The following is an 18,356-nucleotide window of genomic DNA, read 5'->3' on the forward strand; positions in this document are numbered from 1 at the left end:
TCAACTCAATCAGCAACTCCCCAAATTGTAGGTGTTAGCATATTCTTTAATTTTGGAGTTCTTAATGGTTTTGTGTGTGTGTGTGTGTGTGTGTGTGTGTGTATGGACGGACTCCTTCAATATCAGAATCATGTTTTAAAATGCATAAAATAAAATATAAAGGATTACAAAGGAAATAAAGTTATGAAAATCCTTTTTTTTTTTAAGTTCAGAGACCCCAAGTTAAGGACCACTCCTTTAATTACTTTTTTGCTTTTGGAATTCTTCTATCCCTGGCTCATAATTCCATTAAGAATCAACCATTTTTCAACACACCAACAGCTCTTATCCTTATCCTTTCCTTTGTGCTAACACTCCAACCTTTTTTCCTTTTAAAAGTATTTCTTATAATCCTTTGGAATTATTCAGAATAGTTTAGATAATAAAATTTGGAATATAGATACTGACTGAAGATACAAATGAAAATTTCATGATGGCCCTAGAAGTGATGGATGACACTCTGAGTTCTGGTGAAATCAAGGTTGGGAGTCATCTCCCTACCTATTGGCAGAGCCTTTTCAATGGATACCAAACACCTTGGGGAATAGAGGCAGTTGAAAACATTCAGAGCAACTGTTAGGTTAAAATGGTCATTAGGGAAGAATGCTGGATTCTGTTAAGAGAACTGGCTGCTAGAATTTGACTTCCAATATTGACTACTTTGGGGTAAAATCATGATGAATTTTCATGCAAAACCTGCCCTTCAGGGAAAATTCCTTCTTTTCACTCCAGTCCTTCATAGCCTCTAGCAGAGTGCTTGCACACAGTGGAGCCTCTATAGTTGATTGATTGATAGTGGACACAGCTGTGTGGTGCAGACATAATATATTGGTTATATAGTCAGGAATGCCAGAGTATCTCTGAGTTATGAGCTTGTGGCTCAGGCTACTCTGATTTGCCTGTGGAGGCATGGCAGAAACCAGAGTAGGGGAAGACCTCTAAGTACTCTTTCTATCTTTAGAGTTCTCTAACTATAGTTCTTTGCCATAATCTTTCAATAATGGATAAGCCACATAAAGGCAATTAATCCCCATTTTTCCTAAAAAATTAAATTATAGGTGAATTTATTTGGCACTTTACAACTATGGAGATTCAACTATATGAGATTCTTCTCCATCTTTTCTGGTTACATATAATGAAAGGTGACATTTATTTGGTACTTTGCAATTATAAACAAATCACATGAATGAGATTCATTCTCATTTGTCTGGTTAAATAAAATAACAATAGGTGACATTTATTTGGTTCTTTACAACTTCAAAGCACTTTACATATGTTAACTCATGAATACATTGGGAAGTTGGGAATACAGTTATATAGATGAGTATCCTGGGGCTCAGAGAGGTTAAGTGAGTGACCCAAAGTCCCAAAAGTAGTCTAGGACTTTGGCCCAGGTCTTCAGTCTTAGAGTCCGACATTTTTTTCCCATTCTACTAAGCCACCTTACCAAAACTACAGTAATTTATCTTAAGACACTCAGAAGATGAGGGATTTTCTGGCATTGCCATCATAAGTTTTGTTCCTCTCCTTTCTTTAACCTTTGTTGAATGTTGAATCTTATTTCTGAGTCAATTGTTGCTTTATGGATTTAGGGACAGAAGGGACTCTAAAGGTCATCCAGTCCAACCCTTTTATTTTAAACATGAGAAAACCAAGAGCAGTGGAATTTAAATGACTTGTATTATGTCGTACTGGCAGCTGTGCTGTGCTGTGCAATTGATAGAGTGCCAGATCTAGAGTCAGGAAAACCTGAGTTCAAATCTGTTCTGAGACACTTACAAGCTGTGTGATCCTGGGAAAGTCCCTTAACCCTATTTGTCTCAGTTTCTTCATCTGTAAAATGAGCTAAAGAAGCAAATGGTAAACCAATCTAGTGTCTTTGCCAAGAAAACCCCCCAAAAGGTCATGAAGAGTCAGACACAACTGAAACAACTGAACAAAACCAAAATTACATCACACAGATAGTAAGCATCAAACTTATACTCCTTCATTGGTTTAACATTCTCCTTGATCTCCTAGGTATCGTGTTCCCCAAAGCTCCTCATTGTTCCTTTTTTCTTATATTTCTTCTTACCCTCCCTTGTGTATCTAAACTAGCCCCATGGCTTCTGCTATTTATCATCTTTTTCCAATAATTCCCAAATATATGTGGTATATCTTATTTGTCTCATGCACTCTGGTTGTGAATTCCAGCTCTCTAATGGAAATCTCAACTTGGATATCCCATCAGTACATCAAAAGATTGAATGAATTAACACATACATCTTAAATTTTTAAAATTTTATTTTTGTGGGGCAATGAGGGTTAAGTGACTTGCGCAGGGTCACACAGCTAGTAAGTGTCAAGTGTCTGAGGCTGGATTTGAACTCAGGTCCTCCTGAATTCAGGGCCAGTGCTTTATCCACTGCCCCACCTAGCTGCCCCAACACATACATTTTAAATATATATTACACATTTAGTATAGATTGAGCACTGTGCTGAGTACTTAAGATACAAAATGAGTACAAAAACTTTTCTTTCCCTCAAGGAGCTTGCATTCTAATTGAGGGAAGCAACAGACTGAGGGAAGTGGTGGCTAAGAAAGGGGATTTTGGTTTGGAAATTTAGAGAGATGGTTAAAAGAAAACAAATGTAGGAAAGAGATTGAAACACTCTTTTTTTCAGTAGTCATGGTAGTATTGATTTGGAAAATGGGTTTGGGGCGGTAGACATAGATGGCATTTCTCAAGTGACAAGGTAGTTGGTGAGGAGATGATAGGGAAGTAGAATGAAATATAATTATGACAGCTGCCCTGATATCATACAGCTACAAAGTAGGCACTCAGCAGTTAGGGCTTCAGACACTCCAAAATAAAAGTTCTTAGAACTTCTCTGGAACTGAACTAACATTATCTTTTTTTTCCAAGTCTGGTATTTCCCTCTTTTTTGCTATGGAAGCACCATCTTTTCAATTACTTGGGTTCCAAAAGTCAGACATTTTTAAATTTCCCTTCTTTATCACAGCTCACATCAATCACTCATCAAGTTCTGTTGATTCTACCCAGCTAGTGTCTCTCCCACCTTTTACCTTTTTACCTCCTCTTCACTCACAAAGCCACTGCTCTAACCCAGGCTTTTATCACCTCTTGCCTGAGCAATTTCAGTGGCCTCCAATCCAGTCTCCCTCCTTTGTGCATATATTTCCATTTTTCAATTCTTTATTAACACCTGCAAAAAATAATTTCCTTAATGTCCATATCTTACCCTGTCTCACCCTCCTGCTTGAAAACCCCTTAGTTCCCTATTACCTATTCTTTGAAGCACAAATACCTTAAACGGGCATTTAAAAATCTTCTACAAGGCACCAACATACTTTTCCACATGTATGCCACTTAACTATCTGTATTTCAGCTAAGTGAATTCTACTACTATTCTACATTTCTACATTACTGTAGCTACACTTCAGCTAAATGAATTCTATTACTACTCTACTATTCTGTTATTGATTCTTCTATTCATTGATTTCATATTGCCTTTATTTCTGTTTTACACTCATATAAATCATTTCCCAGTACCTAAAAATCATGCCATCATATTAATTTTTTAAAAATCCTTTCTTTAAAGCCCAGCTGAGGTGCCCTCTACTCCTTAAAGACATTCCCACACTAAAAATGGTATTTCCCTTCTGAGGTTCTCTCAGAGCCCTTTGTTTGAACATTTCCATAGACACTATCACATTGTCTTTTATTATGTTTATTTGTGCAAGGTCCATATCTTCCTAGTAATTTGAGCCTTGAGAGCAAGGACTATGCCCTTTTCATCCTCACCTAGCAAGGTGCTTTGCACATAGAATTTGCTTAGTTTTGGTGGAATTGAAATGAAGTGAATTGAGTTACATATATGTTTTCTCAGAAATCAGGAAAATCACCCAATTATGAATTGATAACCAGGCTATAAAATAAAAAGTATATACAATGAATCAAGACATGTTCTAGTTTTATTTTTTCTTTTCTTTTACTCATTTACATGTAGAAATTATAACATTCATTTTTTAAAATTTTAAGTTCTAAATTCTCTCTCCTCTCTATACCTTGAGAAGGCAAGAATTTGATAAAGATTATACATGTGAAGTCATGCAAAACATACTTCCATATTAGCCATGTTGCAAAAAAAAAAACAAACAAAAACAAACCAACAACAAACAAACAAACAAAAAAAGACAAAAAATTCCAAGAAAAATAAAGGAAAAAAGTTTGTTTTGATATGCATTCAGACTTCACTAGTTATTTCTCTGGAGGTGGATTGTGTTTTTCACCATAAGTCTTAAATCATTGTGTTGCTGAAAATAGCTAAGTAATTGACAGTTGATCATTGTACCATATTGCTATTACTGCATTCAGTTGTTTCCTGATTCTGCTCACTTCACTTTACATGATTTCATATGTCTTCCCAAGTTTCTCTGAAATGACACTGCTCATCATTTCTTATAGCACAATATTATTCCATCACAATCATATACCTTAGTTCTTTAGCCTTTCCCCAACTGATTGGCAACCCCTCAGTTTCCAATTCTTTGACATCACAAAAAGAGCTGTTATAAATATTTTTTGTACACAAAAAGCCAAGTGTTTTGAAAAAAATACTTTATCTAGAAATATTCCCCCAGTCAGACATGAAGGGGAATAGAAAGAACATTAAACTTGAAGTCAGAAGTCTTAGGTTTATGTTTCAGAGCTCTCCTAGTATAACCTTGAACAAGCACTTTAACTTTTCCAAGCCTGGGTTTCATCCTTTCTAAAATGGAGAGTCACAGGATTTTTATAAGGATCAATTGAAATTATATTTGTAGAAATTCTTTGTGGAGTAAGTTGCTATAAAAGGTAAGGTAAAACTACTAAGTCATATGAACGTGTGTGCTGTAGTAGACAGAACAATGACCTTGGAGTTAAGACCCATGGTCAAGCCTTGCCTCCTACACATATTGTACTAACTTTGTTGAGCATGAGGAAATCATTTAACTGCTTAGTATTCCAAGCACTCTCTATGTCTATAAGCTGTAGAGGGATGATTTTGGCAGAAAGAGTTTCTACATAAAGAGTTCCATATTTCTTCTCCCTAAATTCATTAGAATAGGGAGCTCACAGCATGTAAACTCCCTCCATCAACAACATGTGCAATTTTTAGTCTTAGAGAGTTGCCTAGAGCCTTGAGAACTTAAGTAAATGACTTGCCCATGGTCAACACGGGTGGCACAGTGGATAGAGCATCCCACCAGGCATCAGAAAGACTAAAATCCAAATCTGACCTCACTTACTAGCTGGAAGACACTGGGCAAGTCACTTAACTCTGTCTGCTCAGTTTCCTCATTAATAAAATGGGGATAATAATAGCACCTACCTCCTAGGGTTGTTGTCAGGATCAATTGAGATAATAATTAGAAAGCACCAAGCATAGTGCCCAATACATAGTAGGTGCTATATGTGTTAGCTATTGTTGCTATTATTATTGTTGTTATTACTATGATTATTATAGTGGCAGAACATGAACACAAATATTTCTGATTGTTGTTTTTTTTTTCTTGGGCAGTGAGTGTTAAGTGACTTGCCCAGGGTCACAGAGCTAGTATGTGTCAAGTGTCTGAGGCCGAATTTGAACTCAGGTCCTCCTGAATCCAGGGCCAGTGCTTTATCCACTGTGCCACCTAGCTGCCCCAATCTTTCTGATTCTTAAGTTAGCTCTAACCCTTATGCCACATTTCCACACCCCAATTAAACAGCAAGTATGGGTGATAACTACTGCTAATAATAACTGATATTATTTTTGCATGATCTCATTCGAATCTCACCATAACCTTTTGAAGTAGAAACTATTATCTATTACACAGATAAGGAAACAGGATTCTGAAGTAAGGGTGATATAAGGTACTTGACTTGCCTATGATCACAAATCTACTGAGCGGGTGAGCTGGGATTTGTATTCAGATCTTCTTTGCGTAAAGAATTTCAGTATCATAGATTTAGAGCAGAAAGAAACCTCAGGGGTCACTGAGTCATCTACCCCTTAGTTTACATATGGGGAAACTGATCACCAAGGTATTTTATGAGTTGCCCAAGTTATCAGAGGCAGGAGGAATGAATTCAAATTCTGAACCAGAACTCACTTCTCTGTCTTATGTTGATTCAATTGCTCTATCTCCTATATAATATTATCACTTGAAGTATTAGTGTGTTAAATTGAAATATCTTGCTGAAGATGTCCATTTTTATCCTTAAGAAACTAAGTGAAATCCAAACACACAGACACACACCCCAACAAAACCCATTCTCAAAATGGACTCATGGTCTCTTGTAAGTGTGGCTGGAGTGTTATGTTACAGCTAATTCTTAGTAGCTAGGGAGTGGAATGTCGTAAAAGTAATTGACAAAAATAAATCATGACAGAAAAACAATCCTGCATTAATTGTAAAAAGCTGTATGCAAACCATCAACTGTTAAACTAATAGTTCACTTAAGTCACTGCTTGGTGTAACTGTGAAGAACAGGATCTGTATTTTTTTTAATTGCAGTTAATGAGTGACTCCATGACTCCAGAAACTGATGCTCTAATAAATGAAATGACCACATCATATGAAGGCTCAGCAGAGATGTTTTCCAACATGGCAGCCGGATCTCCAGTTCTCTTTTCCAGTCTTTCTCAAAATAGCATCCCCCAAGCAAATGGAAATGAAGAATTTTATTCAACAACTGGTATATAAAAATTTTATTTTCCCATTACTTCTATCCCAACCATCCATGCTGCTGTCATGTCTAGGCTACTTTAGTAGAGTTCAGCCAAATTATTAATGGGCCATGGAGTGGAGTCAGAATTTTTTTTCTTCAACTTTTTTTTCACTGGCAGATAACTTCATGCAGTAAATGGGAATGCCACACAAGCAGGAATGAGCCCCTTCCTCACCCAGCTGACCTTCCTCCCAGAAAAACTAGCATCCCAGAGTCATCAGCCAAGCTGCATAGACAATCAGTTATTACAGTTGCCAAAGCAGGTGTGATTGTAGGGGATTAACATATCTTCCAATCCTTTACAGGCCTCCTTCTCTTAGCAGCTTTTGACTAATAGGTTTTCAGCTATCACTGAAGGTAAATAGGTCAAAAAGTTACAACTCTAGAGTGTGGGGTGACAAACAGGTGGAGGTGACCTCCATGACATGGTGATGTCATTAGTATATACACTTGCTCTGGGGTGTCAATGGACACTACTGTTTCTGAAAGAAGAATGGGCATACTTGTGACCCATTAAACAGGACCTGGGAGACACGGGCTTGTCATAGTTCACTGCTTTTTTTTTTTTTTTCCGAAAGACCATCTGAAAAGTTTATGGTACAGTCGCTACTCTTTTAAGCCTTGCCCATTCAAAATTAATTGTATGCAGATTAATTTTCCTCTAATGATACTTACCATGATAATGAGCTTAATTATTTTCTTTAATACAATAATTTGTTTGCTTTGCCAAAACAAAGTTTTTGAATTAAACTAGGAACTCAGAATCCCAAGCTTTGGGATAGCTCTAAATCTTGAGTTCTCATATTTGGTGTTGGATGCTAATTATCAATTTCTGATTAGACCAGCTGGAAACCAAGTACAAGCTTGATTACTCTATAGTTTGTTACTTGTGTTTTATGGGAAGGGGTAGTGAGGAGAGAGATAGCCAAGATGGTGGTGTTGGCCTTTACTTTTGTCAAGTATGTATGGGAACAGTGGAAATCAGCACCAGATTTGGAATCAAAGACTTGGATTCAAATTTTACCTTTTCAGTGACTACATGTGCATGTAGTCACTATATGTGAGTTAGCTGGGCCTCATTTACCTCATCTGCAACACAAGGAAGTTAGACTAAACATTTTTACTTTCCCTTTTAGTTCTAAATCTGTGATCTTGTGGTGCCACGAAACTCCCTTGACCCATGCAGATTCACATTTTTTTGAAGTTTAAAATCTTAAAGAGTTGCCTGGGACACAAAAAGCATAAGTGATTTGTTCAAGATCATTTTTCTAGTATCTTTATCTGTTATGTGTTTCTATATATAATAATATATTATATATTATAAAAATAAATATTATACATTATAAAACATAAATAGTACAAAATAATTATTATCATATTATAGAACTATTATAAAATAATGTATGCTATGTATTATGATATAATATATAATATTATATATAATGAGAGATAGAGAATCTATCTTTCATTGACAGGACTTGAACCCTGTCTTTACTGACATCAAGGATTGCCTCATACCATGCCACTTTCCCTCACTACTCATTTAATCATAATACCTAGAATTTACACAGTGCTTTAAAGTTTGTGAAGTACTTTAGATTTGTCATCTCCTTTGATCCTTACAACCCCACGACATAGGTGCTATTATTATCCTCATTTTAAAATTGTGGAAACAGAGGCTAAAAATGGTTTAAGTAACTTGCCCAGGATTACACAACTAGGAAATAATAGAGCCTAGATTTGCACTCAGGCCTTCCCTGCTCCTAGTCTCCCAGGCTAGCTATCTGTTGTACCACCTTGCTAGCTGCCTCTGATATTATAATTTGGCCATATCTACCACTGGTTTCCAAGCCGTGCTTTATGATAATAATTTAATTTGATTTGCAAAATACTGAATTAGCAATACATGTTTCTAAGACTGGACAGAAAATGAGGATGACCATTAGAGGCCACAGGAGATCTTGTTTAGAAATGTTCAGCATTTAAACACTGAAGTGATTCTTACTCTTTCCTGGTTTTATATTTCAGTAGAGAAATAATAATACAAACATAGTCACTCTGGGGACTATCTGGGCATATTGTTCCCAGCAATATTTTAGGGAGCCCTCTGCATTTTGGAAGGAATGCTGTACTTGGAATCAGAAAGACATGGATTCAAATCCTCCTTCTGACACTAATGTTATTCTGGGCATTTCCCTTCCATTTCTTTGGGTCTCATTTTCTCTATCTGTAACATGGCAATCAATTAATAAAAAAGCATAAATTAAGCACTTACTGTTATAGCCAGGCATGTTGGCAACAAAAGCAAAAGGAAGAGGGATCTTGCCTCCAAGAAACTCACATTCTAAGGGGAGAAAGAATAATAATTCTAGTATTTACTTCATACAGTTTTTTGTGAGACTCAAATCAGAGCAAGACTATAAGACAGTAGGTAAACTTAAAAGAACTCTATAAATACCAACCTTTGATTTGGATTTTCCCAATACCTTGCCACTGTGCACTAGTTTTTCAGCTGGAGGGCAATATTTGTTATACATATTAAGGTCATATTTTCATGAACAGTTTCCATGAGCTGGCATGCAGATATCTGAGTATGGACAATGTGATTATTTCTGTTTCACACCTCATATGCCCCCAATTCTATACAAACAGCGTTCAACAACAGCTAATCTCTAATGGCCGGTATCATATTCATGCTTCTTTTCAGTGAACATTTTAGTTATTAGTCTTCCAGTATCCCCCATACACAGGGCGATAAAACCAGGAGCAAAGATAGAATAACAAGTATGTGCACTCAGGCTTAGGAACTTTCAGTAGGTGAATAGAAATAAATTTGTTTACGAGATCGAAAGCTATTTCTTTCTTATTCCAAACAGGAATGGCAAGGGATCGCTATTTCACTGACATTTCAGCTGACAGCTGTCTTATGTTGTAAAGGGCCTCTGCACCTTTCACCGAATATACGATCAGTGTGTCTGCTTTCACAATCATGGGAAGGACCACCAACCCGTTCTCAATGCCAGGACAATGTGGAACAAGGTAACGTGTATTTCCCTCTGAATGAGTTACATGGTAAGTGATCCAGCTATGCAATGATTTTTAAGTTTTTATTTCTCCTCCAATCATCATTAACTGTTCCCTCTTTTTTTTTAAGTGCCAAGCTCCATACAATCTATAAACTATAAAAATATAGCTCCTCATCTATTTTGCTAATATTGGGATCCACCAGAATATCCCAATGGAAAAATAACTCATTATACAATTTATGCCATGGAAACTGGATACAAATACAGCATTCCAGATGACTACTATAGTAACAGCTTTCTTATACCGTAGAATGATATTTTTTTTATTAAAATGGTTGCCTGTTTTGCCAAAAAGAATATTGATAACTATGTGAATTTCAGCATGGTGATCTTCATTGTTGTAGGGATTTACTGTATCATGTCAATAATTTTTATCTTATCTAATTTCTAAAGGATTCTTTTAAAAAGACTGAAGAAAAAGAGAATTAAATGCATTTTCCTTTGACAATTTTTAGCACAAAAAATTGTTACCCTTTTAATGAGAGGTAGTGTAGTATACTGGCTAAGAGCTAGTTTTTGTCAAGTTTTCCTTCTGACACATGACAGCTGTGTGACTATAGGCCAGTCAGTTAACCTTACAGGCCATGATAGCAGCTCTCTACAACTAAAGTTACAGATGAGTTGCTGCTCTGCACAAGTGGAGGGAGTTTCTACACCTGGAGTTCTCTGGACCAAAGAAGAAAAAAAGAAAAGAGTCTTCATGAGAATATTCTTTAACCATTCAAAAGGAAAATCAATTGGAATAATCTGGCTGAACACAGTGTCCATGTTTTGAAGACAAGGCATAATGTCCCATCTGAATTCAGACTAATTCATAGCCTATGGTTGTGCCAAGTCTTCTCAGAGTGCCAAATATTATTTTAGACTTTAGAATCTTTCAGTCCCAGGAATGTTTGGAAACACTAAGATCATGTCTACAGGGCAAGTTTCTGAAATACATATAGAGGAAGGTTTGTGTTATGGTGAGTTTTGGGCTGATTAGACGGATGTATGCACGGTCCTCAAAAATCAATTATTTCCCACCCAACAGTAGCATATATTGATGTGCTCTGGGGATCTAGCCTGAAAATGCTAGCATAGAAATTCTTTTAAATCTTTTCTGGGTTATTCTGGTAGGTTTGAAGTAAATACAACAAAGTTTAAAATGAGAGTGGCTGCTTCAAAACCAATGTTGGGGGAGAGTTCTTTGTCCTGAAGAAAATGATATTTTTGTGCTAACCCCAGAAGATGGTAAGATTATCACACGCTCATTTCATTTAAGTCTATTTTACCCATGACCCAGTGGAAAGCATGCTAGAACTGGAGTCATAGGGTCCTAGACTTAATCTTTGCTCTGCCACTTGTTTATCTGTGTGCCACTTTATCTCTCTGTGCCTCAGATTCTTCATCTTTAAAATGAAGGGGTTCCCCAAAGGGTTATAAAACTGTATACCCTTTGGCCCAGCTATACTACTACTAGGCTTGTATCCCAAAGAAATCAAAGAAAAAGGGGAAAAAAAAGACCCATATGCATAACATATTTAGGGGGCAGCTTGGTAGCACAGTGATGGAGCATCAGCCCTGGAATCAGGAAGAAAGGAAGAAGGGAAGGAGAAAGAAGGAAGAAGAAGGAGAATGAAGAAAGAAGGAAGGAAGAGGAAAAATATATTTATGGCATCTTTTTTTTGTGTGGCAAAGGAATCAGAAATGAGGTGATGCTAATCAATTGGAGAATCACTGAACAGGTTGTGATATATAATTGTGATGGGAGTACTCCTGTGCTATAAACATGATGATGGGGATGGTTTCAGAAAAGAGACCTGGAAGACTTAAGTAAACTGATGCAATCTCATTAAGCAGAAGTAGAACAGAGTATGCAGTACTTTATTATTGGAGACAAAAATTGTTACATAATCATTACATAATTGTACAATAATCAACCGTGACAGACAGCTACTCTGATCAAGACAGACATGAGCCATGATAATTCTAAAGAACTTATGATAAAAAAATGCTATTCACCTCTAGAGAGAGAACTGATGAACTCTGAATGCACATTGAATCATATTTTTACTCACTTTTTGATTTTTCTTGCTCATAAGAAATTTGCAACATAGCTAATGTGAAAAGTATGTTTGCGTAACTTCATATATATATATACATATATATGATATACATATATATATATTGAAGTTACGTATGTGTGTATATTATATATATATATATATATATATATATATATATTGGGTATCATGAGCATCTAGGTGGGTCCAGGGTATAAAGCACTGTCTCTGGAGTCAGGGAAGACCTGAGTTCAATCTCACTTCAGACACTTACTTGCTGTGTGGACCCTGGGCAAGTCACTTAACCCCAATTACCTTAAAACTTCCAGGGCCATCTCCCATCATCCTGATGTTTATCTTGCTACTGGACTCAGATGGTTCTGGAGGATAGAATGTGGTTGGTCCACTTGCACAGTCCTCCCTCACTTAAATCCATTCAGTACAAGTCATGACATAACCCTGATGTCATGGTCCTCTTTGAGAATGAAAGACAAGCAACAACAATGGATATCATATTTCTTATCTTCTCAATAGATGGGGAAGGGGTGGAGAAAGGGATAAAATTTGTAAATTAAAAAAAACTGCAAATAAAAAATTAAACAAGGAAATGAAGCAAAGGACTCAGACTTTTGTGATCATAGAACCATGGAGGTCTAGATCTATGCTTCTAGGTTCAATACTCTCATAATGTGAACTTAGGAAGTGATGCTTGAAATTGTTTTTGTTTTGCTGGCATAATGTAGATATTTCAAGTGAAACAAAACACCATTTGTGCCTTCAGGCAGACAGAGTATTTTTCTCATCATAAGGCCCTGTGAGGATGAGAAATGTTCTTATCCCAAATGAGGAAACTGAGGTTCGTAGAAGTTAGGTGACTTCTTCAAGGTCACACCAGTAGTTAATTCATACTAAAGCTATCCTGACTCCAAGTCCTGGCCCCTTTTCCTTACCAATATATCCTAGAAAAGTTATATTGGTTTTCATTATTCCTTGTAGTTGTTTGAATCATCCAGATCATGTTATATGTTCAGAAAATAACTCACATCCAGAGAAAATTGTAAAGAGTCCTTGAAAAAAGAAACCTTTCTATGGCTGATGCAAACGTATCTGTAGTTAAAGTTGGGAAGAAGGAGGATACACCTGTGCAAGGCAGACACAGAGTTTTTCCCTGCTGTCTGCAAAGAAGTATTTTCTTCAAAAAAGGGCTGGGACTTTTCTTCTGAAGCTAGTGATTAAGTATTATTTGGTGTGCTAATGTGAGATGTGGCTCTGGGTGTGATGGAGATATACCACGGATATTCAATGAGCTTGAGAGAGAATGGAAAGTAAATGGTTATTGACCATATGCTGAATGAATGTTGAATTCTCGAGAGCAAGCATATCAAATGGTGTGGGCAACAATACTGGATTTGGATCTTAAGGATTAGGCTTTCCTATTTACTACTTATGGGGGCTTCAGGCAAGTCCTACAGTCCTCTTGGCACCTTAGTTTCCCTTGTCTATATAAAGAAAAATGAAGGCGTTGGAATAGTTGGCCTCTAATGTTCCTGCCAGCTCTAAATCTATGATCCTATGATAACAATAATAATAGTAGTTACCACTTATAGTCTTCTTTAAGGTTTGTAAACATTTTACAATATTCTTTTTATTTTTACATCTCTGAGTAGAAGGTGTTATTATTATCATCATTTTACAGATTGGGGCAGCAGGGGTTAATTGACTTGCCCAAAATGTCTGAGGCCAGATTTGAATTCAGGTCTAGAACTGTGTCTCCTGTATCACCCAGCTGCCTGTGTATGATCTTCTGATATTGTGAAGAGAGCATTTTGAATGCTAATCATTGGAAGTGGTTCTCTATTGGACGCTAGGAAATTGGGTTCTAGGGCCAGGGCTACATATGTTGACCTAGGATTATAACATCATGAAAGGTTGTAGACCTTGGCTCCCATGCCAATCCCTATGAACTATGACATATAAAAATGTTTGAGAGACATAATTTCTACGTATTAATATTTTTATTAATTGTAAATGATTAATTACCCAGAAATTAATGTCTCTCGAACTTTTTATATGTCACAAAACAATGTGAATATGTTGAGGTTAGTAATGATAAACTCTGGTTGGTGTAAATATCTGATTGATATAGTTTTGAGCCCTCAGTCATGTTGTTTCCCCTAATAGAATATAAATTCCTTGAAGACAAGGGCTGTATTTATTTTGCCAGCACCAGGCATGTTGCTTGTCACACAGTAGGTGTCATATAAATGCTTTTTGATTGATTGTTAAACAATGAATAATACTGGGGTGGGTATAACCAAGTAAATGAAGGTTTAGGAAACAAGGAAAACGTGAGAGTGCATATCACCTAATGACTTTGAAGCCCTATGCTTCCTTCAATAATATATTCTTTTTTAAAAAATACTAATAAACATTTTCATTTAAAGTTTTGAGTTCCAAATTCTATCCCTCTTTCCCTCCCTCTCCTACCCCTTCCCTGCAGTAGTAAGCAATCAGATATCATTATACAGGTGCAATTATGTAAACCATTACCATCAATAATATATGCTTCATTACTTTAGGGATATGTGCTTTCATATCTGTATGGATATGCCACATAATGAATTCAGGCCTCTCCACATCTTATTGTAAAACAAAAGGTTGCTAGGGCCAAATGATGTCATATAATAAGTTTTGCTAATATTTAAGGAAACTGATTACAAAAGATACCTAACCTGAAGATTCTGTTTTTGAAATAAAATTTCCTTCTTACAGAACCAGAGTCACCACCAACTAAGTGTTGAAAGTTGTGGATATGACTCCTACAGAAATAAGACTGAAGTGGTTGCCACCAGAAAAACCTAATGGCATCATCCTCTTCTACGAAGTCATTTACAGGAAATGCAAACCATTTGTTCTTTAAAAACTCCTCAACAACAAATATCATTTTGAGTGACTTAAACCTTATACTCTGTTACAACATTTCTGTAAGGTCTTACACTAGAATTGGTCATGGTGATCAGTTTATCATCCTTGCTGTCTATAAGGACTTCAGAAACTGGTAAGTGTTTTTCACAACCATTTGTTACAAAGCTTCTCTATAAGCATAACTGATACTGATATGATGTACTCACGTATGTTTTTGCACATGCATGTATGGCACATGCATGTATGTATACAAGTATGTGATATACACACATGATATATATTATAGACAATATATCTATGCTATGTAAATATCGATATGCACAAACACCCACATATATGGGAATATAATGCATGCTTATATGCACAAACATGTATCACGAGCAAGCATATGCACACATGTACATGTGTTGTACATGTGTGTATAATTATAGGCTGTGTATGTGTACATGCATGTACATAGATGTATTCACATATAATATATGTAAATACCACATAAATAGCCCATATATATGGTATATGGATATATATGAATATACATGTGTGTATACATATGTGTGTATACACACATGTATATCATCAAAGACCTGAGGAAGCATTGATATAACTATGTCATTAAAGATCCCAAGTATTCGTAATTTGTTATAATTCAAATAGTAGGATAGATTGGAGCTGTGAATTCATTGACAGACAATTTCTAGGTGAGAAAATGCCCTTTACCAATGCAGGTGGCTACCTTCTCTGTAACTTATAGACTCAAATGGCTACCAACCAATTAATAAGTTGCAATGGCAGCACAATGAGGAAGTGTCACAGGAATCCAGGTCTTCCTGACTGTGATCCTCTATCCATTATGTATACATCCTACCAGTGAGACAAGAATGGTGCAAGAGACTTCACAATGACAGTTCCTTATAACTACAAAATTTATCTTACTTAAATATACTCTCTTAATTGTAATTTTTCTTTTACCATGTGTCCCAGTAATTTGTATATGTCTAAATTCCCACAAGAAGCAGATGAGTTGATGGAGAGACAGTTGGCCTTTCTGGCAGGAAGAACTAGGTTCAATTCGAACTTCTGACCCTGTGACCCTGGTCACTTCTCAGCCCTTTAAGACAACTTTCTCACACTGTAGGCTGCAAAGCAGTTGTGAATCTGCATTTATTAAAGAATTTCCTCATTAGGAATTCTCCTATGCCAATAAAACCACAGGACTGATTCAATATTTTTTTCCTTTTGTTTTTTGTTTTTTATTTTTATTTTAATTTTTTCAATTTTTTTTAAGAAAAAAAAAACCATTGTGATCTCTAAGTTCCCTGAGGGCTAGGATCCTCTTAGATTCTTCATTGTATCTCCCACAGCTCCTGGCAAAATGTCCTTTATGTAAAAGATCATCAATGCACATTAGCTAAATGAATCATAGTGAATATTTGTACAAAGTGAGGAACAGGAATACTTACTTGAAAAGATCACCTTCGAGCTCAGGTTTTAAGAATTCAATTTCACAGTCTTTTATTAAATACTTCCTATGGACAAGTTGCGGTGCTCAATTCTGGAAATACAGCCATAAAAATGAAATGTGCCTGCCCTCCTGGAGGTTACATTTCACTGAAGCAATACAGTATGAACATAGAAAAGCAGGATACAGGAGACTTTGAGGAAGACAGAACATGTCTCAATAAGAAGGCCAGGGAAGGTTGTTGTTGTCATTGTTGTTATTGTTAGTGTTGTTGTTGTTGCTGTTGTTGTTGTTGTTGTTGTTGGTGGTGGTGGTGCTGCTGCTGCTGCTGCTGGTTTGTTTTTCTCAGAAGGGGTGGTTCCTGAACTGTCAAAAAGAAAGACAGGGCTTCTGAAAGGTGGAGATGAAGAGAATTTTTAAATGTAGCAGCTAAAAAAAATATCAAGCTCAAGGGAAAGTCTAGTTTGCTCCTGAAAAAGATCTGTTTGAAAGGGAAGTTGGAGTGATATGGAGAAATTTAAATGTCTGACTAAGGAGTTTGTATTTTATCCTACAGTTAGTGGTCAGCCCCACACAACTCATTCTTATGTTAAAATGAGGAGAGGCATCCTAGTATAGTGGATAGAGTACTAAGTTTCAAGTGGGGAAGAGGATTTCAAATCTCACCTCAGATATTACTTACTAGGTATGTAACCCTTGACTGATATCACTTAACCTTCTGTGTCTTAGTCTCCCTACATCTAAAATAAGAGGATTGAGCTTGTTAGCTTCTGAAGTCTTTTCAGTTCTGCTCCTGTGCTAATATTTAAAATTTTATGACAATAATTTCCAAATGTTTAAATTTTTAATTTAAAACAATCTTATTTAATGTAGGACTTTGTGGGGAAAGTGATTCTTTTGCTTCATTTTACTTGACTATCCATTTAAGTCTTCATAGATAGTATTCTCTCTTTCTCTCTCTGTCTCTGTCTCCCTCTGTCCTTCTCTATCTCTCTGTCTCTCTCTCTGTCTCTCTGTCTCTCTCTCTCTGCATGACTACAATGCCTGTTACCTACACCATCTTAAAAAGACCCAAAGAATGAAAAACTCACAGATTTTTGTATTGAATTAAATAAACAAACCACGTAAAAAGTTTTTATCTTTACTATGCCTAGGAAAACCACTGTGGTAATCCTAATGGTTCAGATTTATATAGTGCTTGGTCTACAAAGCTCCTTCCTTTAAGCAAACTTGTGAGGCCACGCAGGACAAATCTCATTATCCCCCTCTTTGAAGATGAGGAATCTAGCCCCTGAAGAGGTTAAATAAAATCACTGGAACTCCCTCAGCTGGTATAGGCTAAAGCCGCGATGGGGTTTTCTTTTCTCATTATTAAATGTCATTTTTATTTTATGGAATAAAGCATTTCCATAACATTATACAATAAAAAGATGATTGCACATAAAACTGCAAATCTACTATCACAACTTGCTATTCTTTTCAAATATATAATCATGTCAATTTCATTTTTTTCCTTCCCTCCATCCCCAACCCTAGCGATGGCTACCATTAGATACAAATAGGTATCTATTTATTTATCTATCATCTACATAATTATTGTATACATTCTTCTATTTATCAGTTCCTTTCTCTGGACAATGATAGCATAAGTCAGGTTTTCTTAATCTTTAGTCTAATTCTATCTTTGTCCCTGCATCTCAGTATCTCTTGTGGTAGGCACTGTATGCTTATGGAGATACTATGAATGACATGATAGGAATACTTCAGCTAAGTGTGAAGAGGAATTGGCAAACTCTATGGTCCCAGATTGGGTAGGATATTTTGTACATCAAACATTACAAACAACTCTCTTGTAGGTTGGTGGACCGGTACAAAAGCCAGTGAGAAGGAGCTTTATTTACACTTGGCATGTGATCGTTCCTCTCTAGGGTTTGGGCCCAAAATATTATGAATAGGGGCCTTTATTTCACTTTGTTTTCCTTTTGAGGGAAATGAAGAGGTAGAGATAAAGAGGATAGAATAGCAATTAGGAAGATCTGAGTTTGAA

The 18,356-nt window shown here is 36.3% G+C and overlaps 1 protein-coding gene across 1 annotated transcript in view; it reads left to right on the plus strand.

Annotated features, from left to right (window-relative positions):
• The window catches only part of PTPRQ (protein tyrosine phosphatase receptor type Q), a 287,252-nt gene that overhangs the window by 56,084 nt on the left and 212,812 nt on the right, over positions 1–18,356 (plus strand). Inside the window, 11 exon segments of the mRNA XM_043967695.1 lie at positions 6,584–6,764; positions 9,674–9,791; positions 9,793–9,836; positions 9,952–10,073; positions 10,075–10,129; positions 11,008–11,075; positions 11,077–11,113; positions 14,698–14,720; positions 14,723–14,821; positions 14,823–14,945; positions 14,947–14,983. Of these exon segments, the coding sequence (XP_043823630.1) occupies positions 6,584–6,764; positions 9,674–9,791; positions 9,793–9,836; positions 9,952–10,073; positions 10,075–10,129; positions 11,008–11,075; positions 11,077–11,113; positions 14,698–14,720; positions 14,723–14,821; positions 14,823–14,945; positions 14,947–14,983 (907 nt within the window).

Source organism: Dromiciops gliroides, chromosome 5, assembly GCF_019393635.1.
Source record: "Dromiciops gliroides isolate mDroGli1 chromosome 5, mDroGli1.pri, whole genome shotgun sequence".
In the NCBI taxonomy this organism is placed as follows: domain Eukaryota; kingdom Metazoa; phylum Chordata; class Mammalia; order Microbiotheria; family Microbiotheriidae; genus Dromiciops; species Dromiciops gliroides.